General features: G+C 42.3%; 1 protein-coding gene across 1 annotated transcript in view; it reads left to right on the forward strand.

Annotated features, from left to right (window-relative positions):
- tmem67 (transmembrane protein 67) overlaps window positions 1-19179 on the forward strand; it is a 208576-nt gene that overhangs the window by 49516 nt on the left and 139881 nt on the right. Inside the window, exons 3-5 of the mRNA XM_087985875.1 lie at window positions 8428-8526; window positions 10962-11024; window positions 14198-14358. Of these exons, the coding sequence (XP_087842001.1) occupies window positions 8428-8526; window positions 10962-11024; window positions 14198-14358 (323 nt within the window). The remainder of the gene's footprint in view (window positions 1-8427; window positions 8527-10961; window positions 11025-14197; window positions 14359-19179) is intronic.

Below are 19179 nucleotides of genomic sequence, written 5' to 3' on the forward strand. Positions count from 1 at the left end.
TGCTCACATCCAAATCATTTATGTAACTGACAAAAAGTATTGGACCCAGCACCAATCCTTGTGGCACTCCACTGGTCACAGGCTTCCAATTTGAAAAACAACCCTCCACCACCACCCTGTGTCTTCTACCTTTGAGTCAGTTCTGTATCCAAATGGCTAGGTCTCCCTTTATTCCATGAGATGTAAGCTTGCTAAATAGTCTCCCATGGGGAACCTTGTCGAACGCCTTACTGAAGACCATATAGATCATATCTACCGCTCTGTCCTCATCAATCCTCTTTGTTATTTTTTCAAAAAACTTAATCAAGTTTGTGAGACATGATTTCCCATGCACAAAGCCATGTTGACTATCCCAAATCAATCCTTTTCTTTCCAAATACATGTACATCCTGTCCCTCAGGATTCCCTCCAACATTCCCCCTACCACCACACCCACTCCAGTTACTGACTCCACCCACTCCCAGCTCCACGCCTACACCGGGTCCTAGCTCCCAGCCCTGCCAAGTTTTCACCATATCCCCCTGAGGTCGAATGATCAGTCCTTAGCAAAGGCCTCACCTTTATCCCCCTCTGCCCACGCATCAATGAATTTAATACATGCCGTGACGTCGAACAATTCTTCCGCGCACTCCTCCTCTGAGCTTACTTTTACAATCAGGACTCCCGTCCACCTTCAGAGGACCCCTTTGCCCGTCTCCAGCACACTCCATTCACCTGGATTCCCCATGCTGGCCTATTACCCACCCTCGATCTCTTCATTTCCAACTGCCGCCGAGACATTAACTGCCTCAACCTGTCCACCCCCTTCCCCCACTCCAACCTCTCATCCTCACAACGCATAGCCCTCCATTCCCTCTGCTCCAAACCCAACCTCACCACCAAACCAACAGATAAAGGGGGTGCAGTGGCAGGTTGACGCACTGACATCTACACCGCTGAAGCCAGACGCTAACTCAAAGACACCTCCTCCTATCACCCCCTCGACCATGACCCCACCCCCCATCACCATACCATCATCTCCCAGACCATACAGAACCTCATCACCTCAGGAGATCTCCCACCCACAGCTTCCAACCTCATAGTCCGGGAACCCCGCACTGCCCGGTTCTACCTCCTTCCCAAGATTCACAAGCCTGACCACCCTGGCCGACCCATTGTCTCAGCATGCTCCTGCCCCACTGAACTCATCTTTACCTACCTCAACACTGTCCTATCCCCCCTAGTCCAGGAACTCCCCAAATATGTTCGAGCCACCACCCACGCCCTCCATCTCCTCCAAGACTTCCGTTTCCCCGGCCCCCAATGCCTCATCTTCACCATGATTATCCAATCCCTCTACACCTCCATCCGCCATGACCAGGGTCTCCAAGCCCTCCATTCCTTCCTGTCCCGGCGTCCCCAACAGTACCCTTCCACTGACACTCTCATTCGTTTGGCTGAACTGGTCCTCACCCTTAACAATTTCTCCTTCGAATCCTCCTACTTCCTCCAGACCAAAGGGGTAGCCATGGGCACCCGTATGGGCCCAGCTATGCCTGTCTCTTTGTTGGCTATGTAGAACAGTCCATCTTCCATAGTTACATCGGCACCATTCCCCACCTCTTCCTCCGCTACATTGATGACTGCATTGGCGCCACCTCGTGCTCCTGCAAGGAGGTTGAGCAATTCATCAACTTCACCAGCACATTCCACCCTGACCTTAAATTCACCTGGACCATCTCTGACACCTCCCTCCCCTTCCTGGACCTCTCCATCTCCATTAATGACGACCAACTTGACACTGACATTTTTTACAAACCCACCGACTCCCACAGCTCCCTGATTCACCTCTTCCCACCATACCTCCTGCAAAAATGCCATCCCATATTCCCAATTCCTCCACCTCCGCCATATCTGCTCCCAGGAGGACCAGTTCCACCACAGAACACACCAGATGGCCTCCTTCTTTAGAGACTGCAATTTCCCTTCTCACGTGGTTAAAGATGCCCTCCAACGCATCTCGTCCACATCCCGCACCTCTGCCCTCAGACCCCACCCCTCCAACTATAACAAGGACAGAACGCCCCTGGTGCTCACCTTCCACCCTACCAACCTTAGCATAAACCACATCATCCGACAACATTTCCGCCGCCCCCAATCGGACCCCACCACCAGGGATATATTTCCCTCCCCACCCCTTTCCACCTTTTGCAAAGACTATTCCCTCCGTGACTACCTGGTCAGGTCCACGCCCCCCTACAACCCACCCTCCCATCCTGGCACCTTCCCCTGCCACCGCAGGAATTGTAAAACCTACGCCCACACCTCCTCCCTCACCTCTATCCAAGGCCCCAAAGGAGCCTTCCACATCCATCAAAGTTTCACCTGCACATCCACCAATATCATTTATTGTATCCGTTGCTCCCGATGCGGTCTCCTCTACATTGGGGAGACTGGACGCCTCCTAGCAGAGTGCTTTAGGGAACATCTCCAGGACACCCGCACCAATCAACCCCACAGCCCTGTGGCCCAACATTTCAGCTCCCCCTCCCACTCTGCCGAGGACATGCAGTTCCTGCGCCTCCTCCACCGCCGCTCCCTCACCACCCGACGCCTGGAGGAAGAACATCTATCTTCCAACTCGGAACACTTCAACCCCATGTCATCAATGTGGACATTTACCAGCTTCCTCATTTCTCCTTCCCCCACCTCACCCCAGTTCCAACCTTCCAGCTCAGCACCGTTCCCATGACTTGTACTACCTCCTATCTTCCTTTCCACCTATCCACTCCACCCTCCTCTCTGACCTATCACCTCCATCCCCACCCCCAATCACCTATTGTACTCTATTCTACTTTCTCCCCACCCCCACCCCTCTCTCACTTATCTCTCCACTTTGCAGGCACCCTGCTTCTATTCCTGATGAAGGGCTTTTGCCCATAGCGTCGATTTTCCTGCTCCTCGGATGCTGCCTGACTTGCTGTGCTTTTCTAGCACCACTCTAATCTAGATTTTGAAAGTTCTTGTCTAATACCATCAAAATTAGCCTTTCTCCAATTTAGAACTTCAACTTTTAGATCTAGTTTATCCTTTTCCATCACTATTTTAAATCTAATGGAATTATGGTCGTTGGCCCCAAAGTGCTCCCCCACTGACACCTCAGTCACCTGCCCTGCCTTATTTCCCAAGAGTAGGTCAAGTTTTGCACCTTCTCTAGTAGGTACATCCACATAGTGAATCAGAAAATTTTCTTGTACACACTTAACAAATTCCTCTCCATCTAAACCCTTAACATTATGGCAGTCCCAGTCTATGTTTGGAAAGTTCAAACCCGCTACCATAACCACCCTATTATTCTTACAGATTGCTGAGATCTCCTTACAAGTTTGTTTCTCAATTTCCCTCTGACTATTGGGGGGTCTATAATACAATCCCAATCAGGTTATCATCCCTTTCATATTTCTCAATTCCACCCAAATAACTTCCCTGGATATATTTCCAGGAATATCCTCCCTCAGCACAGTTATAATGCTGTCCCTTATCAAAAACGCCACTCCCCCTCCTCTCTTGCCTCCCTTTCTGTCCTTCCTGTAGCATTTGTATCCTGGAACATTAAGCTACAAGTCCTGCCCATCCCTGAACCATGTTTCTGTAATTGTTATGATATCCCAGTCCATTGTTCCTAACCATGCCCTGAGTTCATCTGCCTTCCCCGTTGGGCCCCTTGCATTGAAATAAATGCAGTTTAATGTATTAGTCCTACCTTGTCCCTGTCTGCCCTGACAGTTTGACTCGCTTCTGTTCTCAACTATACTAGTCTCAGATTGATCTCTTTCCTCACTATCTCCCTGGGGAACCCCCCCCCCCTCCCCGCCCCCCGCCCCCGCCACCTCACTAGTTTAAATCCTCCCAAGCAGCTCCAGCAAATTTTCCTGCCAGTATATTAGTCCCCTTCCAATTTAGGTGCAATGCCTCCTTCTTGTACAGGTCACTTCTAACCCAAAAGAGATTCCAATGATCCAAAAATGTGAATCCTTCTCCCATACACCAGCTCCTCAGCCATGCATTCATCTGCTCTATCCTCCTATTCCTGCCCTCACTAGCTCGTAGCATCGGGAGTATTCCAGATATTACTACTCTCGAGGACCTCCTTTTTAAATTCCTGCCTAACTCTCTGTAATCACTCTCTTCAGACTCTCAACCTTTTCCCTTCCAATGTCGTTGGTTCCAATGTGGACAATGACCTCTTGTGGCCCCTCTGCCCCTTGAGAAAATTCTGCACCCTCTCTGAGACCAGGGAAGCAATACACCATTCTGATTTTTCACTGCTGGCTACAAGAATGTCTGTCTGTACCTCGGACTAGAGAATCCCTTAACACAATTGATCTCTTGGAACCCGATGTACCCCTCGTTGCATTATAGCCAGTCTCAATACCAGAAACTTGGCTGTTCGTGCTACGTTCCCCTGAGAATCCATCACCCCCTACATTTTCCAAAACAGCATGCATGTTTGAAATGGGTATAGCCACAGAAGGCTCTTGCACTAGGTGCCTATCTCTGTTAACCCATCTATGTGACTGTATCTGAGACTTTCCCCTCTTCCTATAACTGCCTTCCATCACATACTGTTGCTGTTGCAAATTCCTCATTGCTTCTAATGGTCTCTCCAACTAATCTATTCAATATGATGAGATTCGCAACAAACAGCATTTATTGCAGATATAATCCGCAGTAACCCTTAAACTATCTTTAAACTCCCACATCTGACAAGAAGCACATATCACTCTACTAAAGGCCATTTTTGCTCCTTCACAATCTACAAGCCCAGAAAATAACACCATCTTATTCCTCTACAAAACACTGCCCCAGGTTAAATTAATAGTTATGGCTTATATTTTAAGTTTAATCAAGAGACATATCTCAAAAAACATAATCAAGAAAGAACTCACTCTACTCACTACTGCAGACATTCTATAGGCCACTTAAAATAATTAACTTATCTGATTCTGTGTTGTGAACTTCGCCCAAACAGTTCCTCCAAGATCAGTTGTGAATTTCACTGTTTTTTAATTTTCCTAGACGCACACCGATGTCCAGCGATACATGAATTCAAAGAGCAAAGGCAGTAACTGTGCAGGTTCACTGCTGTGTCAGTTTCTTTCTCTCTCTCTCTCCTGCACTGACCTCACCATGTGCTTCCTTTGTCTGTTCTTCTCCCTTTTAAAACTGCTGTTGTTTTGACTTTTTTTTTCCCAAAGTTCCAAAACAATGCAACAGCATATAAAGCAGTAATTGCTGCTCCTGGAATTCAAGGAAATCACCTCCAGCACTTAAAATATCTCAAAAAAGGAGCAGCTGTTACAGCCAGAAATTTTTCCCATCCTCCACCTTGGATTACCCACTTGCCAAACTTAATTTCCTAAGACTAATTTTAAAATTGCATCCTCTCTCATTGGGCTTGTGTGTTAAATAAAAGAAAATTCTTGTGAATGTAGTTCAAGCATTTTGTGCCCTCTGTCTCTTTCACACTGTATCTGATATTTCGGTAATTGAAGTTGGCAACTTTTAGAATCATATAATCATAACGTAGAGAATCCCATCTAGTTTGCACTGATCAGAACTACTCTAAATCTACACTAGTCGTACTTTCCAGCATTTGGCCCATAGCCTTGAATGTTATGACCTTTCAAGTCCTCATCTAAGTACATTTTGTGAAGTTTTCTGCCTCAACTATCCAACCAATTCATGCTTTCCAGATTCCCATCAGTGTCTGGGTGAAATGGTTTTCCTCCCATTCCCTCTAAACCTTCTGCCTTTCACCTTAAAATTATGGCCCCTGATCATGTCTCTCATAAGGACAGGGTGGATAGAAAGCAGCTGTCCCCTTAGTCAAAATATACTGGCACAGATAGAGGATTGGTTGACTGGTTGAAGGCAGAGAGTGGGATAAACATGTCTTTTTGAAGCCGGTGACTAGTGGAATTCTGCAGGGGTCAGTGTTGGGACCACAACTATTCACGTTATACATTAATGATCTGGATGAAGGAACTGAGAGCATTATTGCTAAATTTGCAGATGACACAAAGATTGATGAAAGGACAAGTAGTTTTGAGGAAGCAGGAGGTTTCAGAAGGATTTGCTTGGGCCAGGAGAGTGGGCAAAGGATTGGCAATTGAAGTACCATGTGGGAAAGTGTGAGGTTATGCACTTTGGTAGGAAGAATAGAAGTGTAGACAATTTCTAAATGGGAAAAGTCTTCAGAAATCTGAAGCACAAATGGACTTAGGAGTACTAATTCAGAATTCTCTTAAGGTTAACATGTAGGTTCAGTTGACATTTGGAGAGGCAAATTGATTGTTAGCATTCATTTCAAAAGGATGAGAATATAGGAATAGAAATGTAGTGCTGAGGCTGTTTGAAGCTCTGGTCAGTTTACATTTGGAATATTGTGAGCAATTTTGGGCCCTGTACCTATGGAGGGATGCGCTTGTGTTGGAGTAGGTCCAGAGGAGATTTACAGAAATTATCCTGGAGGTGAAGGGCTTGTCATATGAGGAGTTAAGGATTCTGGATCTGTACTCAGTGGAATCTAGAAGGATGAGGGAGAATCTCTTGGAGGCTTACTGAGAGGCCTGGATAGAGTGGTTACGAAGAAGATGTTTTCACTGGTGGGAAAACTAGGACCCAAAGGTACAATCTCGGACTTGAAGACATGACCCTTTAGAATTGAGATGAGGAGGAATTTCTTTCGCCAAAGGATGGTGAATCTGTTAACCTCATTGTTGAGAAGACTGTGGAGTTCAAGTCATTGAGTGTATTTAAGGCAGAGATAGGTAGGAACAGCACAGCAGGTCAGGCAGCATCCAGGCTCTTGCTCAGGAAGGGGATCTAGGATGATGGGGAGAAGGCAGAAGAATGGGGTTAAGAATAGACTCGATGTGCTGAATGGCATGATTCTGCTTCTGTGTCTTATGGTCTGTGCTCTTATAATATTATAAACTTCAATCAGATCTCCTCTCAGCCTCATCTGCTCTAAAGAAAACAACCCGAGTCTATCCACCCTGTCTTCATAGCTTAACGGCTCCATCCTCTATATCTTTTCCAGTGCAATTACATTCTTCTTATGGTGTCCAGAATTGCATATATTAAATCAGTTGTGGTGTAACCAAATTATTGCCCTATTGTTTTTTAACTCAGAAATGTGCCTCCATATTTGCTGCTCCAACTCTCTCCTGTAATTTCAGGTCTCTAGCAGTGTGACTTTTAAAATTTTTGAATTTTTTAATCCCAGGTGGCCTCTTTTATTTTTCATTTCATACATCGATCCTCCTCATTGCTGTAGTTGATTCATGAACTAAAAATATGACCGTACCTTCTCTCTATTCTGCTTGGAAGACTCCAAATTGTTGAAAGCTGAATTTTTGCACTTTTAAACTAAGTTTCTATTGTAACAATGCTGTCATGATATCTGTACCATCAGCTCATTTGCTTGATTTACTGTACTCCTTGCATTTACATACATGTGGCTTCATACAGTTAAATTCCTGTGCTGTACACCTTTTGACCTGTGCTTCTTCTATCTTTCAGTCACTCAAAATATTGTCACTTCATTTCTTGCTTTGAATTTGTCATCAGTTTCTCAAACCCTGCCTATCCAGCTTAAACCTTCCCAGACAGAACAAGCAAATCTCCCTCAGATGTAGATGATCTAGCTTGTATAGGCTCCATATTCCCCTCAACCGGTTGCAGAGAACACAAATCTGAGTCCCACCCTCCCATACCAGTTTTCCAGCCATGTGTTCAATTGGTCAATTTCTAGCACATGCGACTTGGAGTAACCCCACACTACTTCTTTTGAGTTCCTGCCTTTCAATCACCTACCCAGTGATATGATTCCATCTGATGGTACTATTAAACAAACAAGATCCCAGAATGAAATCTGGCTTGAGGCTTAATATCGGAGAGGGCTTGAAAGAGATGACAGATTACTTACCTCTGTTACTATAACAAGACCTTCAACCACTTGACTTTACAGGGATCCCTAGACCAGCCTGCCTCAAGGCAACAGCGTCCCTCAACCTTTAAAATCTCTATGCCAGCCATTTCACTGCTCCGCAGGATGCATTCGTGGCATGCAAGATGTAAGGAAGTGACATTTGCCATGTTCTGAAGGATCAATGATGTAATCAGTGTCTCAGTTATTATTGCCAGGTGAAAAGATTAGTTAGCTTCAGCATTATCCAGCAGTTCCCACAAGTACATGGGTAAACAACGACATGCACATGCCCATTAAGGCTCACTGGAAATAATTAACTGCATTTGTAAATCAAAAGAGATTTCACTCTCTTAATGTTCAAGTTGCCTTTGAACATCAGAACTATATAGATATGTGCTTTTTTCCAGAGAGCTTCCATGAAACATATATCTAAAGGATTGGATACTGGATAATGTGGGCAATCCCCTCTGAGAAGGCTCTTGGTGCCAGTGCATCATTCCCAGTGCCTGCAGAGGAACATTACAATGCTGAACATTGCTCAACACAAGCAAGTAAATCGGACATTAGGATTGTCTGAGTTGCATTTCTGATACCTTAACTGGTCCAGCAGATCTTTACAGAAAGTGGCTTGCATGATATCAGGATTGTTTTCTGCCTTATCTTGCATGACATTGCAGAGATAAGGAGAATGCTAGTTGAGAACATGGAGGAACCTGTAACCTTCTTATATGAAGATAAGGGGAAGAAATATGAGGATAAGGAAGACAGAGATGTTTTGCCAGTTCTTCCAGGGCCTTGCAAAGTTGCTGTGAGGGACTAGCTCATCTTCAGTTCTGGAAAAGAGTGAGGACTGCAAATGCTGGAGAGTCAGAGTTGAAAAGTGTGGCACTGGAAAAACACAGGCAGCATCTCAAGAGCAAGAGAGTTGACATTTCGGGCAGAAACTCTTCATCAGGAATGTGGAGGGGGACGGGAGCTGAGAGATAGAGGGTTGGTAGTCGGGCTCTTTTCGACTCACCTTCAATTCTCCCAATTGATGCATCTGACAGACCTTAATTTCCTCCCCTGCAAACCTCTGCCTGCTAGGATTGTATAAGCATCTCTGCTGGCCTCCATGCAAATCTATTTCAGTACAGAGTACTTCTTCCATTAGAAGATCGAGTGGGTTGACCATTCTCAAATGGCTTAAAAGAGATTATTCCCCTAGAGAGTGCCAAATGTCAAGATTAGATTACTTACAGTGTGGAAACAGGCCCTTCGGCCCAACAAGTCCACACCGACCCAGACCCATTCCCCAACATTTACCCCTGTCCCTAACACTACGGGCAATTTAGCATGGCCAATTCACCTAACCTGCACATTTTTGGACTGTGGGAGGAAACCGGAGCACCCGGAGGAAACCCACACAGATACGGGGAGAATGTGCAAACTCCACACAATTAGTCGCCTGAGGCCGGAATTGAACCAGGGTCTCTGGCGCTGTGAGGCAGCAGTGCTAACCACTGTGCTACTGTGCCGCCCACAAAGATGTTTCGTATGTTCAAAAAAAGATCAATGTATTTCCTCACATTACAAATGTCAAAGGTTGTAGGGATAATGCAGGAATATGATGTAAATGTAAGATATCAGCCATGATCTCATTGAATGGTGGAGTAGGTTCAAAAGGGTGAATGACCTCTTCCCACTCCTGTTTGTTATATTTATATTTCCCTCAGGCTCCTTTATTCAGCAACAGTTGCCAAACGTGAAGTCTCCTTGACATCTCACTTGTGCAGGCAACAATGTAGTAGTGTATTAGAGATGAGTTGCTGTTGGGTGTTAATATATGTGTATGAGATTTGTATGCTTGAAGCAATGTGACATGTGTGCACGGACATCAGTTACTAACATCTCCATACATAATGAGACAAACTAGTTAGTTGGAGAAATTGACAAATGTGAAAAGTAATGTGATTTTGTGTAATCAGGGCTTTGACAATGTGGACAAGAAGCAGCAAAATCGTTCATGATAGCTTCACTGACTATGCTTTCAGTGCAAAATTGGCACCCTCTCGGGGAGTCACCTCTTTTAGACCATTTGAAAATGGTCAACCCACTTGATTAGTGACATAACAGCTTTGTGCGGTCTGATACGCCTTTGCTGGTTCTTCCAGTATGAAAAAAATCATTGATTTAGTCGATTATAATTGTAAAACCACAGTGGCTGTAAGAGTGCAAAAGAAATGTGTAATTGACACAAAGCTCATGATGACTAAAATACCAAGAGAAAAGAAATGTATAAAATTGGATAAGGTATACCTTATAACACATACTTAATTGTATCTTCAATGATTTTCCATTTGTTAATTTCTGCCTAGCAAATTTGGACAACCATTTCACACATATAATTTATGTTTGTAGCCTTGTATAGGAGCACAAAAGAAGCAATGCCCAAGATGTCTTTAACACATAAGTAAAGGCTGATAATGTAAGAAAGTTGCTGCTGGCCATTATCACTTAATGCCAATATGAGTTATAAAATAATGGAGTTCTACTGGAATAGACTACCAGACACATGAACAATAAGGAATTTTGCTTATGTGAGAGAATGCCTAATTAATTCTACTCCTGCATAAATATTGGTGCTTTCCTTCTATCAATTTAATATTTAGTTCTTTGCATTTCTTATGGCTTGCTTAAGCCAGTCTTGTTAACAGCTTTTCAACAATAACGTGTGAGTAATAATATCTCAATTTTCACATAATCATGTTGCTGAACTTTAACATTTTTGTTCTGTAGTTATTTTAATTCTTCCTTCGTAAAGCAATTTTCATTGAAGCAACTAAAACTTGTAACATTCATAGCTACAAATCTAAAGATAATGTTATTGCATGCATATCCTGTTATTGGGCAAAACTTGAAACTTTATTTAAAAATATTCAAAAATCTTCGGTAATTCTGAAGTATTCGTTTCAAGTTGACTAAAACTTATGTTTTAACTGTACAGAATTTAATAGTGTCATCTGCCTGGTTTGCCAACAACTTGAAAGCATCAGCTATTTCGTGTTTGGTAAGTTCCAGGAAAATATTTTCGGCAGAATTTTAACTTTAACATTTTGAAACCTCAAACCTAATTCCAACCTGCCTCCGACACATCATATTGTAAAAGTGGATTCTGGATCACTAAGTGTGTCAATCGTCTGCCTTTCAGACAGGGAACAGCCAGTAACAGTTTTACCGAAGGATTCCTGCCACCCTTTTGACAGGATTTTTTTGCTAACCAATGGAGGCTGAATTTTCAGATCCAGCAGGAAAAGAAGCCAAAAAAGGTCTGATGCAAACATCAAACACATTTACAATGCTGCTTGAGGCCAGTGAGAATAGGAGTATTTCCTGTTGACACAAGTTTACCTCATTATAGATCCAGTAATCAGTCCATTCTCCAAGCAAACCTCCAAAGCACTGAGTATGTATACGCCCCCTCCCAACCATATCTTTCTGAACCTGAGCAATCTCCAACTCCACCCCTGCCTCACCAGCGATTTCTTGCTATCCCATCTCTGTAGTCTCCACCACCATTGTGATCACTTACAATTCCCAGCTATCCCTCCCTAACCCCACATCCACAATACCAGACTCACCCTGTGATCTTTTGCACATCTTCCCCATGATATCTAATACCACCCCACTTGCAATCTGATTTATCTCATCCTTCCACAATATTCAACTCTCAATATTCAACTCTCAACTTCTGACATCTCTTCAACTCCGTGATCCTTCGTGTCCATTAAGAACATCAACTCTTCCAGGCCGACAGAGCCTCCAACTTCTTCTTTGTTCCTAACCTCACAAACACAAGAATACCAGAAATGCGAACCAGCGTCAACCATATAGAGTCATAGAGATGTACAGCACGGAAACAGACCCTTCGGTCCAACCTTTCCACGCTGACCAGATATCCCAACCCAATCTAGTCCCACCTGCCAGCACCCAGCCCATATCCCTCCAAAACCTTCCTATTCATATACCCATCCAAATGCCTCTTAAATGTTGCAATTGTTCTAGCCTCCATCACATCCTCTGGCAGCTCATTCCATTCACGTACCACCCTCTGCGTGAAAAAGTTGCCCCTTAGGTCTCTTTTATATCTTTCCCCTCTCATCCTAAACCTTAACCCTCGAGTTCTGGACTCCCCGATCCCAGGGAAAAGACTTTGTCTATTTATCCTATCCATGCCCCTCATAATTTTGTAAGGTCACCCCTCAGCCTCCGACGCTCCAGGGAAAACAGCCCCAACTTGTTCAGCCTCTCCCTATAGATCAAATCCTCCAACACTGGCAATATCCTTGTAAATCTTTTCTGAACCCTTTCATGTTTCACAACATCTTTCCGATAGGAAGGAAACTAGAATTGCATGCAATATTCCAACAGTGGCCTAACCAATGTCCTGTACAGCCGCAACGTGACCTCCCAACTCCTGTACTCAATACTCTGACCAATAAAAGAAAGCATACCAAACGCCTTCTTCACTATCCTATCTATCTGCGACTCCACTTTCAAGGAGCTATGAACCTGCACTCCAAGGTCTTTTTGTTCAGCAACACTCCCTAAGACCTTACCATTAAGTGTATAAGTCCTGCTAAGATTTGCTTTCCCAAAATGCAGCATCTTGCATTTATCTGCATTAAACTCCATCTGTCACTTCTGACCCCATTGGCCCTTCTGGTAACCCTCTTCACTGTCCACTATACCTCCAATTTTGGTGTCATCTGCAAACTTACTAACCATACCTCTTATGCTCACATCCAAATCATTTATGTAAATGACAAAACGTAGAGGACCCAGCACCAATCCTTGTGGCACTCCACTGGTCACAGGCCTCCAGTCTGAAAAACAACCCTCCACCACCACCCTGTGGCTAGTTCTCCCTTTGTTCCATGAGGTCTAACTTTGCTAATCAGTCTCCCATGGGGAATCTTGTCGAACGCCGGACTGAAGTCCATATAGATCACATCTACTGCTCTGCCCTCATCAATCTTCTTTGTTACTTCTTCAAAAAACTCCATCAAGTTTGTGAGACATGACTTCCCAAGTACAAAGCCAATCAAGCCTGCTGCACTTAATAAAAACCAAAAGAACTGCAGATGCTGTAAATCAGACACAAATACAGAAGTTCTGGAAAAGCTCAGCAGGTCTGGCAGCATTTGTGAAGGGAAATCAGTTTCGGGTCCAGTGATCTTTCCTCAAGCCTGCTCTGTTTGTTAATTTAAAGCGTATTGATCTTGGGCTTTACCTCCATTTCCCAGATCCCCTCACCATATCCCTTGCCTTCCTGAGAAACCAAAAAAATCTATCTGAGCTCACACACTTCTGCAGCAGCAATTCACAGTTCTGCGGGAGGGTCAGTTGACTCCAGACATTAACTCAGAATTTCTCTTCACAGATACTGCCAGACCTGCTGAGATTTTCCAGCAATGTCTGTTATTGCTTCTGATTTACAGTATCCACAGTTCTTTCAGTTTTTATTTAACATCAATATGGAGTCTGACTTTGGTCTTCCCTCCATCTCCCACCCCAACTGAACCAACCCAGTCGCCATAACCTCTCTCTCACTATCCACTTCTAATAGCCCTCCAATCTTTTCCTCCCTCTGCTCTGCAGCTCCCTGTGATCTTCTATCACAGGTTTATCCCCCAACAGGCAACCTGCCCCTCCATCATGCTGGTTGTCAAGAATCCTTGAAGAAAAATGTTTAAAAGACAGGTTCTATTAATTTTAGTAAAACATAAGGGGATTCCCTGATGGAAATCTCTCCACCAACAACCTCAGCTCTCTTCACTATCCTGTTTTAAATAGCAAAGCTTTTGAATTCAATATCAAGCTATTGAAACTTCTAAACTTTTGTTTGGATAGACACTTAAAATAAATTCTGACAAAGTAAGAAAAAAGCTGCAATGTACGAACTATAGCTTACTTTGTATAGTGTTCCTTTGTTTGCTATTTGAGCAGAGACATTAATATTTTAAAATTATCTGGTTAAAATAGCCAAAAAAGCCATTAAATATGTTTAGTATCGTACACCTACATCAGACACAGTAAGTGTTAAGTTTCATTTTATTCACTGTGTCATTAATTAGTCTAATGAAATAAGTGAAATTTTAGTAAGTTGGATCTATTAATGGTGATTCCCTTTCATTCAAAAATTTATTGTTTTACTTCACACTTCTATGTTTATATTTTCAGAGATTTGCAAATCTGACTGCTTGCCAGGTTTTGGGAAACATGTGTGTCATGACAATGAATTCAATAAACATTGAAGCACCACCTAATGATGCTTGTGGACTTTTTCAAACAATACATAAAAATACTGTACACCTTGGAATTACCCATTCAGTATCTTCTTGGTAAGTTGGAAGAATTTTCCTTTGCCTGACATTGAATAGTCAGCATTTTGATCATCAAATAAGATGATGTATTAAAATCAATGTGTTTTTCTGGGATTCAGCATGTTAAATAAAATAAGAATTGCAAGATTAACTCGGCAGGTCTGATTGCAACTGCAAAGAGAGAAAAATGGTTAGCATTTCGAGTCCAATAGCGCTTCTCCAGAATCTTCTTTGGAAGATGTTTAAGACAGTGTCTTGAAGACAGAGATACATGGGTTCTTGATTGGTAAAAGGATCAAGGGTTATGAGGAGAAGGCTGGAGAATCAGGTTGAGAAATATATCAGCTATGATCAAGTTGCAGAGCAGACTTCACTGAAAGCAAAAAATGCTGTAAATCACAGTGAGTTAGGCAGCATCCGTAGAGAAAGAGCAAACTAACACTTCAACAGCTCTGATGAAGAGTCATCTAGATTCAAAACATTAGCTTGCTGTCTCCAAGGATGCTGCTTGACTTGCCATGATTTCCAGCATTTTTTGTTTTCAGCACAGATTGTAGCATCTGCACTATCTTTTCCTGCAGAGCAGACTTGATTGTCCAAATGTCCTAATTCTGCTTCTATCTGTTATGGTCTTATCTTTCTTCTTCAGTTCTGAAGAAATCATTGAACTTGAATTTTAATAGTGTTTTTCTCTCTCTACAGAAGCTGCCAGAACAGGTGATTTTCTCCAGTACTTTCTGTTTTTATTTCAGATATCCAGTATGCATAATATTTTACTTTCATATTATATTTTACTTTTATATTATCTACTTTTTTGTTTTCTGTGTAATATTAAAGGAGAATACTGATGCTAACGTTGCCAGTAGGTCAGACACATTTTAATAGGCTACCTCTTAATGAAATAATCCACAGGCATGGGATCAGCTTTCACATATACGCTAACATCTAGCCTGATCTCCCTCTCAAATATCTCTATAGTATCAGATTATTTGTCAGGCATCAAGTCCTGGATGAATCACAACTTTCTTTTGCTCAACATTGGGAAGTTTGAATATATCACCTAAGAACTCCACACTTCTGGCACTGAAACTATCCATCTTTTCTTTCAGGCTATTAGCTATTAAGATTATTTGCAATCTTGGTTTCCTGTCCTGTTTAACTTGAGGTGATCTTAAATTCTGCATTTACAAACTAATCAGTTCAATCTCTGCAGCATTGCTGGCATCCCTTCATACTTCAGTTACTTCGCTACTGACACTATGATTAACTTTTGACTTGCTTATTCCTTTCCAAATTGAGCCCCCATCTGCAACTCTTCATTACCTCAAACTCAAAACCCTAACTGAAAATTTTGTTGTCAATATCCTGTTTCAAACTATTTTCCAATCACCAATCAGTCCATTTTACTGATATGTTTTGAAATATATTCACCAACTGCATTTGTTTAAAATTATGTCCATGTGAATAAACTATAACTTGACTTACCTTTATTCGTTCATGGCCAGTCCTTAAAACTGCACTGTAGTACTTCAGGCACCGAAGAAGTTTGAGATGTTTTCTAATCACCTGAGATGTTATTATATGTCTCTGGAGCAGGTGGGACTTGAATCCGGTCTGCTGGCTCAGAGGTAGGGACACTAGCACTGCACTACAAGAGTCTACTAAAGAAACTTTAAGGTGGTTAAGGAAAATTGAAATACCAATGTAACTCAGTCAAAAATCATACGACACCAGGTTATAGTTTGCGGTTTCAAATAAACCTTTTGGACTACAAACTGGTGTCGTGTGATTTTTGACTTTGTCCACCCCAGTCCAACACCAGCACCTCCACATCAGTGTAACTCAGGTTTAGTGAAAAATGCCACTGGGAGTTTTGCAGGAGTGACCATCTGGAGAGTTGATAAGGGGCTGATTACCTCAATAAACTGACTGCAGAATATTTTGATTTGAAGTGCTTAACTTAATGTACTTTCTGAAAAGCATCAAGCTGATTGGAACAATTGAATTGCTGACTATCTTGAACTTTAATTAACAGTGTACTTGTTTTTTCCTGTTCAGTTCCTACTAGAGATTTCAACAGAACTTTTAATAAACATTAGGAGAGTTATGGTGCACTGTTAATGTTTTGAGAGCAGTGATTCTTCATCAGAGCTCATCATTGACTCTGATTTCTCTGCATAGATACTGAAGACCCAATGAATTTTGCCAGCCATTTCTGCTTTTGTTTTGAATCTCCAGTATCCGCAGTTCTTTTGTTTAATTATATCATGCTACTCCCTTTCATTGAACACCTTATACAAATCACCAGGTAAAATGTTTGTTTAGCCATCTTGTTGCAAGCCCCTTAGTCTGCAGAATGAATGTGAGGAAGACGTGAAATTAGGCAGAGCAAGACTAGCTACTGCAAGAATCTGTTTCTTGTCCTACAAAGAGAGGTAGAGAAGACTGTAATCTGTGGAGTTTAGATGAATGAAGTTATCTCATATAAACTTAAGGAATTGAGATACATAGAAAAGGAGGTTTCTCTTGGCTGTAGACTCTGGAGCTAAAGGACATAATCTCAGAACAAAAGGCAAGCCATTTTGCAATTAGCTGAGGAGGAACTTCACTTAGAGGGTGGTGAATGTTTGGAATTTCTCATCCGAGAGAGTTGTGAGAACTCAGTCATTAATAAGTTCAAGAGAGAGAGATTGATGGATTGGTAACCAAGACTCTTTCCAGAACCTCTGCTTCCTTTCTTCCTGGCACTCCCCGTTGATCTTATCAGTATTGAGCTTTACAATGTTTCCATGCACCACTTTGAATTACAACTACATCTCTCAACATCATCCCTTGAACCCCATTCCTATAGTTTAGCCATGCTAACCATCATGTTGCCTGTTCCCCATTGAGCCTATGGTGGTGGTGGCCATGAATGAAACCCTTCTCACAGATGTTTGTGGGTATAATAGGGCCTCTCAACAATGTGAGATTCTCAACTTGCAATTCAACACTTGCTTTAAATGTTGTGAATTTCATTTTTGCCACTCTCACACAATTTTCCCAATTTTCTCACCAACGTCCACATTGTTCTGGACTGGGAAGAGTCCAGGTTCTGGATTAGTGGTGCTGGAAGAGCACAGCAGTTCAGGCAGCTTTCGAGGGGCAGTAAAATCGGAGTTTCAGCTTTTGCCCGAAACGTCAATTTTACTGCTCCTCGGATGCTGCCTGAACTGCTGTGCTCTTCCAGCACCACTAATCCAGAATCTGGTTTCCAGCATCTGCAGTCATTGTTTTGACCTGGGAAGAGTCCACCCTAGTTATGAATGATATCAATGGATATGGAGATAATATGTAAATATTGCATTGAGGCAGATGATCAGCCATCATCCAGACTGATGGAGAAGGCTCATGACGTTGAATGGCTTATTACTACTCCTATGTTCAGGTGCTGCTGCTTGTTTCCAGCTAACTCCACATCTTCAGTGGCCGTGAGTGCACTGAGACTGCTCAACTGAAATAGTTTCTAATCAGCATTTAAATGCTGAATCTGCAATTCATTTTTAATCATGATAATCATCAGCTAATCTCAATGCTCCGTGCTAATGCTATACTTTCAAATAAGAAGTAACCATCTGCACAAGTGAAAATCTAACCATCGGCCCATGATGTTCAATGACATTGCCATTTCTGATTCTACCACTATCAACACCCCGAGGAGACCTTAAACTAAATTGGATGAGCCATGTAATAATGTGGCTACAAGAGTAGATTAAAGGCTATGGGTTCTATGATAAATCAGGATGATTAAGAAGGCCTTTGTGACACTCTTGCTTAAATCGTTCAGACCTTTGAGTGTACGATTTGGGACATTGTGTTGAGATTACACTGGAAGTTGAGACTATACAGGATGGAGTACTTCTGCAGTTGTGGTCGTCCTGTTATAGGAAATATATTATTAAAGTGAAGAGGGTTCATAAAGATTTACCAGGATGTTGGCAGGAGTTGAGAGTTTGAGTTATAAAAATCAGCTTTCACTGAAGCGTAGCAGGTTGATAGGTGACCTTGTAGAGGTTTATAAAATCATGAGGGGGATAGATAAGATGAATAGGAAATGTCTTTTCCCTAAGGTGGGTGAGTTCAAAATTAGGGTGCATGTTTTTAAGTTGAGGGGTGAAAGATTTAAAAAGGACATGAGAGGCAACTGTTTTATACAAAGAGTGGTTAGTGTGTGGAATCAACTGCCAAAGATTTTGGATTTCGGTGCAGTTTCAATATTTAAAATGCATTTGGACAAGTACATGAATAGGAAAAGTTGGAGGAATATGGACGAAATGCAGGCAGGTGGAACTAGTTTAGATTGGGAGCTACAAGATGCTCTGCTGTGACTTACCAAGTCTCCTTTAACAGTGCCTTCCAAAACCATAACCTCTACCAATTAGAAGGACAAAAGCAGGCACAATCCAAGAACCAAAACAGTTCAAGAAGATAGATCACCATACCTTCTTCAGGGCAATTAGGGATGGACAATAAATGCTGGCAGAGCCAGTGATCACCACATCCAATGACCAATTTTTACATGGCATGTAATGATCACTGAACTCATTAGCAACAGTTTTAGCCCTTTCAAAAATGTTACCACGTTGTATTTAAAACTGATGTGGAGCTTGAAACTATTACCTTAATATCTGAATGCTAACAGGTGTATCAAGTTTGCATGTTTAAAATGGGTTAAAATTATGATTATCTTATGGCACCTCATTGTGTTTAAAATTGTTATGGAGCTTGAACCAGTTACTTTAAGAGCTGAATGCAAACAGGTATATCAAATTTGCATGTTTAAAACGAGTTCAAATTATG

The sequence above is a fragment of the Chiloscyllium plagiosum genome, unplaced genomic scaffold (genome assembly GCF_037043375.1).
Source record: "Chiloscyllium plagiosum isolate Xiang-an unplaced genomic scaffold, Cpla_swu_hap1 HiC_scaffold_4, whole genome shotgun sequence".
NCBI classification, from domain to species: Eukaryota; Metazoa; Chordata; class Chondrichthyes; order Orectolobiformes; family Hemiscylliidae; genus Chiloscyllium; species Chiloscyllium plagiosum.